Here is a 15,392-nt window from a genome sequence, read left to right as displayed (position 1 = left end):
AAATCTCCTAAAATTTGAATGTCAACTAATTCAAATGTTTAAAATTACGGTGTGGCCCAAAGTAAATATGGCTGCAAGTTTGCATCTCTGATCAAAAATAGGATATTGGAAATTGAGAATTGAAGTTAGTGCAAGATCTGGGCTGGAGATGTATGATTAGGGAATCCTTAAGTTCAGAGAGGATAGCAGATGTTCCAGGAGCTATATATATTAGCCAGCATTTAACATAATTAGTTAAAAAAATACAAAAATATGACAGTTAACAAGTCAGGACTCTAGAGGTTTTCCATATTAGAGAAAACGACATAAAATAGAAGTGTTAAACCTAGCAGATTGAAGTGGGTGTATTTAAAATTCTATTTTCTAGAAACTAAAATCTAAATTCCAGACAATGACTTGAATTTTCATACATCCATGATGTGATGAAAATGTATCAAAATTGTTTCAAGTTCCTCAATTAAAAAGCCATCCAGGCTTTAGGGCTTGGTAACATAAATGAGCCAAGTGAGGTTTAACTATAGTGAAATAAGGAAAACACACCTAGATGAGGCCGTTGCTACCAGCTAAACTTAAAAATCCATTGGAATTTCAGGCCCCTAAATATCTCTTTGAAGTCTAGACTAGAATAGTGTTTTGAACACTATTTTATCAGATTAATGTATTATTAGTCATGAATAATGTAAAGGAGCTATGCAAAAATAAAAGATTACATATATGAAAGTATATGTAAAACCCTACAAAAATTATAAAGAAATATTATTCTGTTATTTTGAAGCTAGAAGGGTCCTTTGTAACTTCAGTTATAAAGTGAAACCTTTTGTATTTGAAACACAATTTATGCCTTTCTCCCCAAAAAGCTTTTTTTTACATGTAACTCCAAGAGTGAGAATCTTTTCCAGTTGTTGAAGATAAATTCAAGTGACGTTGACTTAATAGCAATAATTGTGGTAATATAATGAGGGGGGATGATCAGTCTAATATATGGCAAAGATGCTGGAATTGTGTTTCAAACCTTTAGAATTACACCACAGCCTAGGTAGGATTCCTATGATCAGGTTTAAATGTCCTAGGAAAAAGTGCAACTCTGAAACTGTATTAAGGACTAGGTGCTTTCAACCCCAAGAGCTGTTTTGACACGTCAAATGTAAGTTTGGGTCTTTGAAAATCCTGCCCTTTATTGAACACTTTAAAAAAGTCATGCGTCTTCACACACACACACACACACACACACACACTTTCTTCTGATTACACATTATATCAAGAACTGTACATCCAAAATGAAGATGGGGAAATTTCTGTTGGTTGTTTAGTATATGAAAACATGACTCCGTTTTTTGGATAGCTAAAATGTCGCAAACGATGTAACACTTCATTTTACTGTACCTCTCCTGTAAAATATTACCTGAGAAGTATAAATAGTTCGCCCTCTCGGCTTTGAAAAGCCTAATCCTATTTGTTACGGTGGACCTTACATAAAATGGAAATGCACAGCTGACAATCTTCAACATGCTTTAAAAACAAACAAAAAAATACACGAAAAACAAAAAATCCAGGCGCTAGCAGTTAAAATCCTCGGCGCCTGCGTTCCGCAAACACTTCTTCCAAATCGGCCTGCACATTCCGGGTCTTGCTCCTTGGCCACCGGCCGGACTTTCCTTTGGGAAAAGCTGTTTTTGTGTGAGGTGTTAAGAGAGACAATAACCTTTCCCCGTTCCCTCTGCAGGGGGTGGAATAACTAGGGAGCGGCATGAAGCTTTCTTTACGCACCGGGGTGCACCGTCCGGCTCCTGGACCCCACTACCCGCTCCCCCACCCTAAGGCAGCGCAGCCGAGCCCCCGGAGACCTAGCGAGTCCAGGCGCTGCGCCCCGAGCGCCAGGCTTCATCCTGCAGGCCCGTCCGGGAAGCCGGCTGCGAGGGGCAACCCCGGCTCTATGGAGGCGCCGGGAAAACCAGGCTCCGCGCAGGAGTCGGGTAGGGCAGGAGGGCGAGTGTCCTCCCCCCGCTCCGGGGAGACGAGGTGAAAGGGAAGGGGGGCGGTGGCGCTCCAGCGTGCGGCCGGGAACAAAGACGGGAGGAAGAGGAGCCGGCCACGCCGACGCCGACGCCGAGGACGCTCCGACTCGACGCACGCCGGCCGTGCCCGCCGCCCTACGCCGCCGGCGGGCCCGCAGCCTTCGCGAATACGGCTTTGCGCACTGCGGCGGGCTGCGCCGCAACCGAGCTTGCCGGCGGCTCCTCCCGCGTCCTGCGCGGATTGGCGGCGGGCGGCAGCCCGGCTGCTGATTGGGTGGCGCCGGAGCCATTCGGGGCGGCCCCGGCGGGTTCGCCGCCCCAGAGTGATAAGTGCGGCTCCGGACACGCCTCGGCGCCAGCGGTGAGTCGGAGCTCTATGGAGGCGGCGGCGAGTCCCGGGTGGTGGCCGTAGCGGCGACTTCTCTGAGCTGAGCGCTTCCAGCCGGTCCCCGATTCCTTCCTCCCCCTTCCCTCCCCCTTTTTTGTTTTCCGTTCCCTTCCCCCCCTTCCCCGTCCCCGACGGCCGGATCCTGAGGCGGCAGCTGCAGAGGCGGCTGCTGAGTTCTGGGTGAAGGTGAGTGCCGCGCCGCCGCCGCGAGGAGCGCTCTAAAATGGCCGCCGCGCCCAGTCCGCTTCTTCTCCAGCGGCACAAAATGGCGGCCGCGGGCATCGGGCGGGGCGGCCCTTAATAGCGTGTCCTCCGCGCTTCGGGGCCCTGGAAATTCTTCCCCTTTGTTCTCCCTTCGCGTTGTCGACCGAGTAGAAGACAGCAACCCCTGCGGCCCGCGCCGTCCTGGCGGCTGCGGGGCTGAGGTCCGGGCGGGCCGCGGCGCGGGTGCGTTCGGAGAGGAGAGCGTGGAGGGGCCGCACGCGCCGCAGCGGGGAGGACGCGGGCCGCGGGGGGCCCAGCCGTTGGCGCGGGACCAGCCGAGGCGCAGGAGTCCCGCAGACCGGCCTCCCGGCGGGGAGGTGTGTGAATCCCCGGGGCGGCCCGGAGCGCAGGGGGTTCTTCGCGGGGGGGGGGGCGGTGCGCGGAGGCATCCCCGGCGGCCCCTCCTGAGCCCGGAGAGAAGAGAAAGGGAGGGTTTCTCCTTTGTCAGTTGGGGAGGGAATGGCGAGGCCGGTGTCGGCCCCCTGGGGGTGGATGGGCTGTGGGGGCCCTTTGGGGGCGGCGGGTGGGAAGGAGGCCGCCTTCCCACGGAGAACAAAGAGCCGGCCTCCCCTCGCCGAGGCTGCGCCGGCCGCTTGGTGGGGCGCCCGGCGGAAACGCTTCCCCGCCTCCTGCCCGGCCGGGAGGACTCCGCGCTCTTTGTTCCCAGGAAGGGGAGAAACGGGCGGAGGTTCCCGCTGCCATGTTGCGGCCCTGGCTTCCGCCTGTGAGTGCCCGCCGCTGTGCACCCCTCCGGGCGTCCTCCCCGCCGCCTCCGCGGAGGAGTTCAGTGGGTGGACAGGGAGGAACCTGGGCAGTCGGTTGTCCCTGCTCCAGCCTTTGACTTGTCGTTGGCGCTTCAACTCTCAGGACCTTTCCCACGTAATGTGCCCGGGTGGATGGTTAGCGTTTCTATTGATCTCAGTGCTCAGTTTTAAAGGAGGGAGATTGGCTTTTTCTCAAAGATTCTCTTACCAGTTGAGGTGTTTTTATATGTATACGAAGGCTCTTTGCATCCTTGAACACAAGGGAATTTCCAATTGGCTAGACAGAACTAAAATTTACTGCCCGTTTGTGTGTCTTATGAGGTCTGCAGTGCAGGGAAAGTTCGATCAACTGCGGGGCCATGGTCCGAAATAAATTACAATTGAAGGAGGGTTACAGGTTTGTATATGAGCCGTGTCTAATTTTGTACTCTTTCTCATTCTAGGTTTTTCATTTCTCCCATCCCCATCCCTCCCCACCCCATCCATTAATATTATTCTTTTGAAGATTCTTCATTGTCAAGCCGCCAAAGTGGAGAGTGCGATTGCAGAAGGGGGTGCTTCTCGTTTCAGGTATGTGTAGATTTGTTTGGGGCAGTTGTTAAAGACCAATCAAAAACCGAAAGAATCACCACACTAAATAATTCTAAATAAATGTGCTGTGCATTTAATTTATAATGTGTCTTGTTCGTTTTTCTTTGAAGTCCTTAAATGTTCATTATCTTCTGTTAATTGCCATGTGAAAATAAATGTAATCAATTGTTTGGCTTTCTATTTGTGGTGTGATTTCTAAATACAGAATAATTAAAGAGATCCTTTATCCCTCTGAATGAAACATAATTGGGGTCTAATTTTTAAAAATGTTTTTCTTTTAATTAGTGCTTCTTCGGGCGGAGGAGGAAGTAGGGGTGCACCTCAGCACTATCCCAAGACTGCTGGCAACAGGTATAGTAAACATGCAAAAACAATGAGTTTTACAAATAACAGATTGTATTAATATCTTTCGTGCGTAACAAAATAATTACGGCACTAGACATCAGGAATCCCAACCTGATTGGGCATGATTTCTGCAAAATAACCTAAATTTAGGTTATACATGCAGCGTGGTCATGAGACTTGGAAAATGTTGGTTCCCAAGGTGGGGCAGCATTGGCAGCACCTGGGAGTCTATTGGAAATGTAAATCATGGGGCACTGCCCGCACCCACTACAGCAGGAACAGAGTGGGCCCTGTTTCTGTTCCTACAAAAGCCCGAAAGGTGATTCTGAGGCTTACTTGTTTGACAATCACTGGTTGAAATTTTTAGTTGTAACAGAAATTGAGAAACCCTAAACTGAAATTTAAATTTGTTTTATTTAGAAGGATTTCTGATCAGTATTACAGTTGATAAATGTGACTTGGTGCTATATTTTAAATTGTCTTAATCTTAATTATAAATATTTTTTTATTAGCGAGTTCCTGGGGAAAACCCCAGGGCAAAACGCTCAGAAATGGATTCCTGCACGAAGCACTAGACGAGATGACAACTCCGCAGCAAACAACTCCGCAAATGAAAAAGAACGACATGATGCAATCTTCAGGAAAGTAAGAGGGTAAGTTTATAGGTCTACTTGGTCTGTTTTAACAGATGCCAGTGTGGATGGTTTATCTTAAAGATCAGCACCATCAGTGTTTGGGGGCTTAGAGTTGCTTTCAGCCTGTTGTGCTGACATTGCCCATGTCTGGTGTATAACCCAGTGAAGTGCTCAGAACAGGTGTTAGCTCCTGCATCTGGCCTTGATAATAGGGAGGCTCTTCTCTGGTTTTTGAGGATGAGTGAAAGATTTATCAGACAGCTGGGGACCCCCCAATCAGGTACAGATATTATCATCTAAATTACAGTGACAGGTTTTTTTAAATGTCTCTTTGATTAGGTGGGTACAAAAATAGTCTTGATATTAAAGGGAAATGATAGAAGAAAAAATGAACATAATTTAAAAACTGTTTTTCGAGTTAATAATTCTTTGTGTGTTAGCTGACACAACGTGTGATTCCTTTTTCTCCAGCATACTAAATAAGCTTACTCCTGAAAAGTTTGACAAGCTATGCCTTGAGCTCCTCAATGTGGGTGTAGAGTCTAAACTCATCCTTAAAGGGGTCATACTGCTGGTAAGTTAACTGAAAGGGAAAGAAAAATATTTAACCAGTATTGGTTTTTTTTTCACACTTGTATTATTGCTTAAAACTCTGAGGTAGGTAGATGTGTTTTTGAATAATGGTGATTTTTTTAAACCCACTAACTTTTAATGGCATCAAATTTAAAAGGTGGTTTTTTTAATTGTTCATACTATTGTTGCTTGGAAAGTTAATGGGCTTATCGTAAACAGGCTATTTGGGTTTGTTTGTTTTTCGTTCTGTGGAAAATACCAATTTTGATCTTGGGTGAATTGCATAATAGTGATAGAACATTCCAGTGTCTGTTTACAGTTTTGATGTTCAGCATATTTTCAACACCTGGCGGGGGGCAGTGACTAGTATGAGATCTGTATAACTGGGCTTTAATATACTATAATACCTAACAGTTAAATGTGTTTTTCCAGGCTGTATGCTAAGCACTTTACTTGCATTGTCTACTTTAGTTTATACTGTAAACCTTACAAAAATGGGGGTTTTTTATTCCTAAAATTACAAATGAGGTATGGAGAATTTGTCAGTAAGAAATTTGAGAAGATTGAGAGTGCAAAGAATTACTTTCTAAAGAAGGGGGTTTCGTTGTCATATTTAGTATTTTTAAAATGACATTTCCTGTAGATTGTGGACAAAGCCTTAGAAGAGCCAAAGTATAGTTCACTGTATGCTCAGCTATGTCTGCGATTGGCAGAGGATGCACCAAACTTTGATGGCCCAGCAGCAGAGGGTCAACCAGGACAGAAGCAAAGCACAGTAAGTGGTAGTGCTTGCTTTGCCTATTTTAAAGTTGATTTGAAAGATTTCATTAATAAGACTTTCCAAATGTCTTTTGTTTTTAATAGACATTCAGACGCCTCCTAATTTCCAAATTACAAGATGAATTTGAAAATCGAACCAGAAATGTTGATGGTGAGAATTGATATTTGATATTAAGTAGTGGTACTGTACATTTTCAACTGAATTCTGAATGTTGACTTCTTTTTTATTTTTCCCAGTCTATGATAAGCGTGAAAATCCCCTCCTCCCCGAGGAGGAGGAACAGAGAGCCATTGCTAAGATCAAGATGTTGGGGAACATCAAATTCATTGGAGAACTTGGAAAGCTTGATCTTATTCATGAATCTATCCTTCATAAGTGCATCAAAACAGTAAGTATGATTAAGAATTAGGTTTAGATAATCACAATTATTTGGGGGAAATGAGTCAATTATAATTGTTTCTGCCATCTGAGAATTTTAGACTAAGTATTTTAGATGAACAGCAAAACTTGAATGTTCTGAATATGGAAGTATGCAGTGCAGTAAGGTAGGGGTAAAACTGATTACCTATGTTAAATTGCTTAATTTGGGGGATTCCTTCACAGTTCAAATAGAAAGTATTGTTAGATACATTAGGAAGTCTGAGTCAATGCAAAAACATAAGGGAAAATACTATATAACAAGATTTTTGTCAACCTGGGTCATTTCTTTTGGTAGCTTTTGGAAAAGAAGAAGAGAGTCCAACTCAAAGATATGGGAGAGGATTTGGAGTGCCTCTGTCAGATAATGAGGACAGTGGGACCTAGATTAGACCATGAACGAGCCAAGGTATGTGTGTTACTAACAAATAATATGAGTAGTTTGTCTTAATTTTATTAAAATCAGATGACTTTTTATGATACAGGGCAGTGGTCGGCAAACTCAGTAGTCTACAGAGCCAAATATCAACAGTACGATTGAAATTTCTTTTGAGAGCCAAATTTTTTAAACTTCTAACACCACTTCAAAATAGACTCGCCCAGGCCGAGTGGTATTTTGTGGAAGAGCCACACTCAAGGGGCCAAAGAGCCGCATGTAACTCTCGAGCCGCAGTTTGCCGACCACGGATATAGGGGATTGCCAAATCATTAACCTTGATTAGAATCTAGAAGTCTTAAAAGCCTTCAATAATATATATTTGCCATAACACTTTTAACGATTTTTTAATTTTACTTTATTAGTCCTTAATGGATCAGTACTTTGCCCGAATGTGCTCCTTGATGTTAAGTAAGGAATTGCCAGCGAGGATTCGTTTCCTGCTGCAGGTAAAACTGGTTTCTTTAATTATGTTGATGAGCTCACTTTTTCTGCTTAGAATATTAAAATGAAATTTGTTAAAATTTTTTAAATTAAAGGATACCGTCGAGTTGCGAGAACACCATTGGGTTCCTCGCAAGGCTTTTCTTGACAATGGACCAAAGACGATCAATCAAATCCGTCAAGATGCAGTAAAGGTAAGAGTTTTCTTTTACCAGGTGGGCTTTAAGAATATAACCAAAGGACCCTCTTAAAACTTGTTTGAGACTATCTCATATTACTAATGGAGCTCAGAATTATAAATAGCACCCTGATAGTCTATAATTTTTCTGTTTTTCCCCAAAATAAGAATTTTAGTTTTATATGAAAGTGTCCAAAACAAGTATTTTATTCACTTTATTTCTAAAGGATCTAGGAGTGTTTATTCCAGCTCCTATGGCTCAAGGGATGAGAAGTGACTTCTTTCTGGAGGGACCGTTCATGCCACCCAGGATGAAAATGGATAGGGACCCACTTGGAGGACTTGCTGATATGTTTGGACAAATGCCAGGTGATTTTGAACAAAACAGTGGTTTGGTTAAATTTAAAAATCAGTATAATGTAGTAGAATTGTAAAAAGTTGTCCCATGTATGTATTTCAAGGTAGTGGAATTGGTACTGGTCCAGGAGTTATCCAGGATAGATTTTCACCCACCATGGGGCGTCATCGCCCAAATCAGCTCTTCAATGGCCATGGGGGACACATCATGCCTCCCACACAATCGCAGTTTGGAGAGATGGGAGGCAAGTTTATGAAAAGCCAGGTAAGAAAAACTTAAGAATGTTTAAGCAACAAGTATTAAACCCTGTAACGTGATGTAGTTTTGCTTTTTTAAGAAATGCAAATGCTTTAGGGTCATGTATGTGTTTTTCTAAACCAAATTTACATCTGTGGCAGTTGTTTTAAACTGGGTGAAGTACTTATCCTTAAGATTAGTAAAGTATTAGTAAAATCACACCACTTTATTTCCTGTTAGGGTTAGATTTTTATTCTTCCCTGTTTCATCTTTTACTTTCTCTGGGCAAATTCAGTTAAGCTTTCCTTATGGCTTGGCTCATCCCTTTGGTACTTTATTACCATAATTTGTGGACCCCTTTTTATCTAGACTTTCTTTCTCCCTTTCTGAAATAGGGGCTAAGCCAGCTCTACCATAACCAGAGTCAGGGACTCTTATCCCAGCTGCAAGGACAGTCGAAGGATATGCCACCTCGGTTTTCTAAGAAAGGACAGCTTAATGCAGATGAGGTACATTTGCCTATGTTACTTGATATACCACAGTTTGTCAATTCAGAAATTGCCCGATGATTATAAAAAGACGCGTTAAGAGGACTTAAATGCTGGAGTTCTTCATCTTCCTTCTTTCTTTTTCTGTACTACTTTTTCTTTCTTTGTATGTCCAGCGTCCTGTGAGCGAAGATTATGAGATATGAGGGCAAGTTTCTTAAAGTGTTTAGTGAGAACAAGGAAAATGGTTGTCAAGATTTTGATTATGATTTCCCTCTAACTAGAATGGCTTAACTAAACATAAAGCAAGATATTTTCTAAACCCTAATTAAATTTTCTGCTTATTTTAGTGATGCTAGTCCTAGGAGAATTCTGATATAAGTGTAAGAATTAACAGTATCTGATTCTCCTATGGATCAGATCTTCAGTGTTCTTGACAGAAATTAAACCTGTGAATGAAGAGTACCTTTTTAGTTATTGGTGAAACTTACATTCCTGCCGTAGGATTTTTGGAATGTTGCATTTGGTATCTTACCAACTGCATGTTGTTAACTTGGATATCTGTTTTGATTTGTTTTGCATTCTAGATTAGCCTGAGGCCTGCTCAGTCGTTCCTAATGAATAAAAATCAAGTGCCAAAGCTTCAGCCCCAAATAACTATGATCCCTCCTAGTGCACAACCACCACGCACTCAAACACCACCTCTGGGACAGGTACAGCGACTTCTCCTTCATACTTCTGAGGATGTCTAAAGATTTCCTTAGTGTATACACCTTCTAAATTCACAAGTTTATTTTAAAAATTTTTATTAAGCATTCACACCTATTATGTTGTGTTTTAGACACCTCAGCTTGGTCTCAAAACTAATCCACCACTTATCCAGGAAAAGCCTGCCAAGACCAGTAAAAAGCCTCCACCCTCAAAGGAAGAACTACTTAAACTAACTGTAAGTTTCAGATATTCTCATAGTCTAGATCATGAAGTATATTTGGTTTGGGGGTGTTTTGTTGTTGTTGTTGTTGTTGTTTTAGAAAAAGCACTGAAGACATTTGGATTGTGTTCTTTTCAGGAAACTGTTGTGACTGAATATCTGAATAGTGGAAATTCGAATGAAGCTGTCAATGGTGTAAGAGAAATGAGGGCTCCTAAACACTTTCTTCCTGAGATGTTAAGCAAAGTAATCATCCTGTCACTAGACAGAAGTGATGAAGATAAAGAAAAAGCAAGTTCTTTGATCAGTTTACTCAAACAGGAAGGCATAGCCACAAGTGACAACTTCATGCAGGTAGAACACTTTCCTGTTTCTGTGAGAACTCTTTCCATTCAAATTTAAGAACGGATAAACTGACTGCTGTATATTCTTTTTAAGGCTTTCCTGAATGTATTGGACCAGTGCCCCAAACTGGAGGTTGACATCCCCTTGGTGAAATCATATTTAGCACAGTTTGCAGCTCGTGCCATCATTTCAGAGCTGGTGAGCATTTCAGAACTAGCTCAACCACTGGAAAGTGGCACCCATTTTCCTCTCTTCTTACTTTGTCTTCAGCAACTAGCTAAATTACAAGATCGAGAGTGGTTAACAGAACTTTTTCAACAAAGCAAGGTCAATATGCAGAAAATGCTCCCAGGTAAGAGAATGCTGGGGAGGTTTTTTTGTTGTTGGGTTGTTTGTTTTTTTGTTTTGTTTTTTAATGCTATGTCTAGATTCCTTAGTACCTTGAATGGACTTGTATAGGTCAGATGGTGTGCTTATCCTGTCCAGATAAAAAGCATTACCTCCCACAAGTAGATTTCACTTTGTTATTAAAAAGTCATGATCTTTAACTACTTTAATTTGCTTCAGATGTCAAGAGTTTTCTTTGCTGGGTTAGCTCTTCTTTTTCATGAATCTTGTACATTTGGGAAATCGTTACCTGACACAAAAATGGCTTTGTCTTTTCAGAAATTGATCAAAATAAGGATCGAATGTTGGAGATTTTGGAAGGAAAGGGACTGAGTTTCTTATTCCCACTTCTCAAATTGGAGAAGGAACTATTGAAGCAAATAAAGTTGGATCCATCCCCTCAAACCATATATAAGTGGATTAAAGATAACATCTCTCCCAAACTTCATGTAGATAAAGGATTTGTGAACATCTTAATGACGAGGTAAGAAAATGTTGGCCGCCTACAAAAAGTCTGTAGGGTAAGGGATTAAGAATTGTCTGTTTTTAGTTAGAAAATTTGTTTTGGAGTTCTAATAAGATCTCTTTCTTTTTCTGTAGCTTCTTACAGTATATTTCTAGTGAAGTAAACCCACCCAGTGATGAAACAGATTCTTCCTCTGCTCCTTCCAAAGAACAGTTAGAGCAGGAAAAACAACTGCTTCTTTCTTTCAAGCCAGTGATGCAGAAATTCCTTCACGATCATGTTGATCTACAAGTCAGTGCCCTCTATGCTCTTCAGGTGCACTGCTACAACAGCAACTTCCCAAAAGGTGAGAGGACCAGCCTCAGAAAGGTCAGGTAGGGGGCGACTTTTAAACAGCACATTAAGCCCTAACCGGTTTGGCTTAGTGGATAGAGCATCAGCCTGTGGACTGAAAGGTCCCAGGTTCGATTCCGGTCAAGGGCATGTATCTTGGTTGCAGGCACATCCCCAGTAGGGGGTGTGCAGGAGGCAGCTGATTGATGTTTCTCATCAATGTTTCTAACTGTACCCTTCTCCCTTCCTCTCTGTAAAAAATTAAAATATATTTTAAAAATAAACACATTAAATAATGAAATTACATTTTGTCTTTTAGGCATGTTACTCCGCTTTTTTGTTCACTTCTATGACATGGAAATTATTGAAGAAGAAGCTTTCTTGGCTTGGAAAGAAGATATAACCCAAGAGTTTCCAGGGAAAGGCAAGGCTTTGTTCCAGGTAAATGTTTTGCTGGAGAAATTTGGTCCGCTTTTTCCAGTTTACTTGGTTTTTAATGACAAGCCTTTAAAATCGAAATACAATCAAAATAGTCATAATGTTTAAGAGGTATCATTCTATGCTGTCATGCTGTGGGTAGAGTAAGTAGGTAGCTTTAGCAAAATGAGGTAGAACTATGAAGTAAAAGGCTTTAGTCCTTTGTATAAGATGTTAGCTTAGAGGTGGCTAATTTTATTTAAGTAAAGCCACTTCAAAAGATTGGGTGAGATTGCAAGTTTAAGCCTTTTTTTTTTTTTTTAAATGCCATTAAAAAGGAGATTGCTTCTTCTCATAGCTTGATTTTCAGTCTGACTGAGTGGAATTCTAGCTCTAGGGGATTTGAAATGACAGCAGGTTCCAGGCCAGACCACAGAGATTCTGAGTTAATAGGTCTGTGGTACATGATCCAGGTGATTGTTAGACTAGGTTTCCAAGGGGCTAGGCCTTGAGAAACACTGGTCTACAGTATCTTATCTGTATGTACTCCTAAGGCTCACAAACTAGTTTTATGAGGATCAGTCACTCTTGCAGCATTTACACTTAGCTCTGCCCTTGGAGAGAGTGATCCAGCAATTTTGGGGTGCTAGAAATCTATTTAGGAATCTTGACATTTTTTAAGAGAGGGGAAGGGAAAAAGAAACTTCAGTCAGTTGCCTCACACACACAAGCTGGCTGGGCATCGAACTCACAGCCCAGGCATGTGCCCTGGCCTGGAAGCAGACCCACAACCTTTGGGTGTGCAGGAAGACACACCAACTGAGCTACACCAGCCAGGGCTAGGAATCTTTTCTTTCCCCCTTCCCCTTTACAGTATAGCTTTAATATACTTAGGTTTGGAAAGAGCATCTGTCTCCTAAAATGATCCTGAATTATAATGAGCGGTGTCAAAAAATGACATCTGAGCTAACTTACCATAAATAGTTTCTATCAGTGGTCACCAACCTTTCGAACCTCATGGACACCAGTGATCCGCTGACCACTGGTTGGCGACAGCTAGTTTATATGATATCCAAAATCTAATTAATACTTAAAATAACTTTAAAGCTAATATATAAATAGTATATTTGCTCTCTGTCCTGGAGACAATTATAAAAGGAAAACAAAACTTCTGTCCTTGGGTGGGTGCTAATTTGGTCTTCAATCAAAGCTTCTGTTTTGGGTTTTTCTGTCAGTACTACCTATTTTTTTACATTACAAATTAATTTACAGGTGAATCAGTGGCTAACCTGGCTAGAAACTGCTGAAGAAGAAGAATCAGAGGAAGAAGCTGACTAAAAGAACCAGCCAAAGCCTTAAATTGTGCAAAACATACTGTTGCTATGATGTAACTGCATTTGACCTAACCACTGCGAAAATTCATTCCGCTGTAATGTTTTCACAATATTTAAAGCAGAAGCACGTCAGTTAGGATTTTCTTCTGCATAAGGTTTTTTTGTAGTGTAATGTCTTAATCATAGTCTACCATCAAATATTTTAGAAGTATCTTTAATGTTTAGATAGTATATTAGCAGCATGCAATACTTACATCATAAGTTCGCAAGCAGAAGGCAGTCTATTGCAAGGATCTTCTTTGCTGCCAGTTATCATAGGCTGTTTTAAGTTAGAAAACTGAATAGCAACACTGAATACTGTAGAAATGCACTTTGCTCAGTAATACTTGAGTTGTTGCAATATTTGATTATCCATTTGGTTGTTACAGAAAAATTCTTAACTGTAATTGATGGTTGTTGCCGTAATAGTATATTGCCTGTATTTCTACCTCTAGTAATGGGCTTTATGTGCTAGATTTTAATATCCTTGAGCCTGGGCAAGTGCACAAGTCTTTTTAAAAAGAAACATGGTTTACTTGCACAAAACTGATCAGTTTTGAGAGATCGTTAATGCCCTTGAAGTGGTTTTTGTGGGTGTGAAACAAATGGTGAGAATTTGAATTGGTCCCTCTTATTATAGTATTGAAATTAAGTCTACTTAATTTATCAAGTCATGTTCATGCCCTGATTTTATATACTTGTATCTATCAATAAACATTGTGATACTTGATATAGTTGTGTGTAACTTTAAGTTAGCATCCACCAACTTTAAAAAAAGACAAAGTTTGGGAACTTTAAATTCTTAATACTCGACCTTTCCGTGATACAATTTCTCCTCAGGTCAAGTTATTGGAAATAACCAATACATAACCAATTCCTATCATCAAAGGCAGTGCTGAGATAAGTCTTGAGTACATAGCAACAAACTCAGAGATAGTGGATAGAACCAATGTTTCTATCTTATTTGAGTCAGAGAAGCTTGTTCTTAACTGGGTTTGACGGGCCTCTTCACTGACATTCTAAATACGTAAAGACTTAGAGCTTTTGGTGGATATCCTGAGTACAGTGAAATTAAGGCTAAGTAGAGACATGCAGATGAATTTTTTTTTAATGTTTTGATTTTTGAGAGGGAAAGTTCTAGAAACATCAGTGAATGATATATCAGCCTGCAACCAGGGCATGTGCCCCAACTAGGAATGGAACTGACTTCCCTGCAGACACTTTAGATAAAAAAGAGAACTTCAGGAAGCTGACTTCTGGGCTGTGGAATTAATGAGCTATAAATTGCATTATTCTGGCCTTCTTCCAACCTTCCCCTTAAAGGGGACATTGGAGTTAACCTGGTAAATGTGTCTGGTAGGTCTTTGCTTCCGTTTAGAGCCAGAATTCCTCTAATTCAGCTAGGGCTGTGGTCTGCAAACTGTGGCTCACAAGCTACATGCGGCTCTTTGGCCCCTCTTCCACAAAATACCACGGCCTGGGCGAGTCTATTTTGAAGAAGTTTAAAAAATTTGGCTCTCAAAGAAATTTCAATCATCGTACTGTTGATATTTGGCTCTGTTGACTAATGAGTTTGCCGACCACTGAGCTAGGGGACTGGACCAAAGGAAATCTTAGGCCTGATGTGCAGTTGTCATTGGTTACAGAAGTCAGGCTTTCACACACCTCTCCCGTGCTTCAAGAACTGCTCATACTGATGATCCCTTTAATAACCCATCTTGCTCCAGACATTAAACAGTATTGTATAACCTACCATACTAGGGAACATTTGGATGAGCTCAGCATGCACGTTGTATGAATAATGCCTTTAGTATCAGCACACAAATGCAGTGACTTACCTTAATAAGATTCCACATCTTTTACTGCCCCTTTAAGAAAGTTATCTCTTCATTTTGCCAGTTCCTTTTCTATTCTCAAACAGGCTGCACTCAAATACACCGAAGCTTTCTCAAGATAAATAATCAGGGCTATACCAGTAGTTTTCATTCTGTAGGCAGAATTGGACAGTAAATAATTCCCTGAGATTTCTTTTCAGGTCAACAAACTTGGTTTCTACCTCGTTTGTTGGCTGTTCCTTCTCAGTCTCTAGTGGGAAATGCCTGGTGTCAAAAACAAAACACCTCAGCTGCTTAACTATCAAACCCTGTGTCTAATCAACTCTTGGCTCTCCAAAACAGGAATCAGACAGCCTCTTACCTCTCCACTCATTTCTATTCTGTGTGCCCC

General features: G+C 41.7%; 1 protein-coding gene and 1 non-coding gene across 2 annotated transcripts; both read left to right on the top strand.

The window, feature by feature from the left end:
- Positions 1–1,747: 1,747 nt before the first annotated feature.
- Positions 1,748–13,896, top strand: EIF4G2 (eukaryotic translation initiation factor 4 gamma 2). Its single transcript, XM_028159860.2, has 23 exons — positions 1,748–1,973; positions 2,590–2,984; positions 3,937–4,001; positions 4,308–4,373; positions 4,880–5,020; positions 5,474–5,576; positions 6,219–6,350; positions 6,440–6,506; positions 6,593–6,744; positions 7,072–7,182; positions 7,575–7,658; positions 7,749–7,847; positions 8,059–8,200; positions 8,293–8,453; positions 8,822–8,935; positions 9,502–9,627; positions 9,756–9,860; positions 9,984–10,199; positions 10,284–10,542; positions 10,857–11,061; positions 11,178–11,389; positions 11,696–11,817; positions 13,066–13,896. The coding sequence occupies exons 1-23, from the start codon at positions 1,748–1,750 to the stop codon at positions 13,129–13,131; spliced, it is 3,369 nt and encodes a 1,122-aa protein (XP_028015661.2). The 3' UTR covers positions 13,132–13,896.
- On the top strand, positions 8,985–9,126 carry LOC114234970 (small nucleolar RNA SNORD97). Its single transcript, XR_003621149.2, has one exon. It is a non-coding gene; the product is annotated as a small nucleolar RNA SNORD97 (small nucleolar RNA).
- Positions 13,897–15,392: the final 1,496 nt, after the last annotated feature.

The sequence above is a fragment of the Eptesicus fuscus genome, chromosome 13 (assembly GCF_027574615.1).
Source record: "Eptesicus fuscus isolate TK198812 chromosome 13, DD_ASM_mEF_20220401, whole genome shotgun sequence".
Lineage (NCBI taxonomy): Eukaryota > Metazoa > Chordata > Mammalia > Chiroptera > Vespertilionidae > Eptesicus > Eptesicus fuscus.
This window is presented reverse-complemented; position numbering and strand designations above follow the sequence as displayed.

Coding starts and splice junctions, on each gene's coding strand:
- EIF4G2 (XM_028159860.2), top strand. CDS start 1,748: ATGAAGCTTTCTTTACGCACCGGGGTGCACCGTCCGGCTCCTGGACCC. Junction 1,974..2,589: donor AGGCTCCGCGCAGGAGTCGG/GTAGGGCAGGAG, acceptor TTCTGGGTGAAG/GTGAGTGCCGCGCCGCCGCC. Junction 8,936..9,501: donor GACAGCTTAATGCAGATGAG/GTACATTTGCCT, acceptor TTTGCATTCTAG/ATTAGCCTGAGGCCTGCTCA.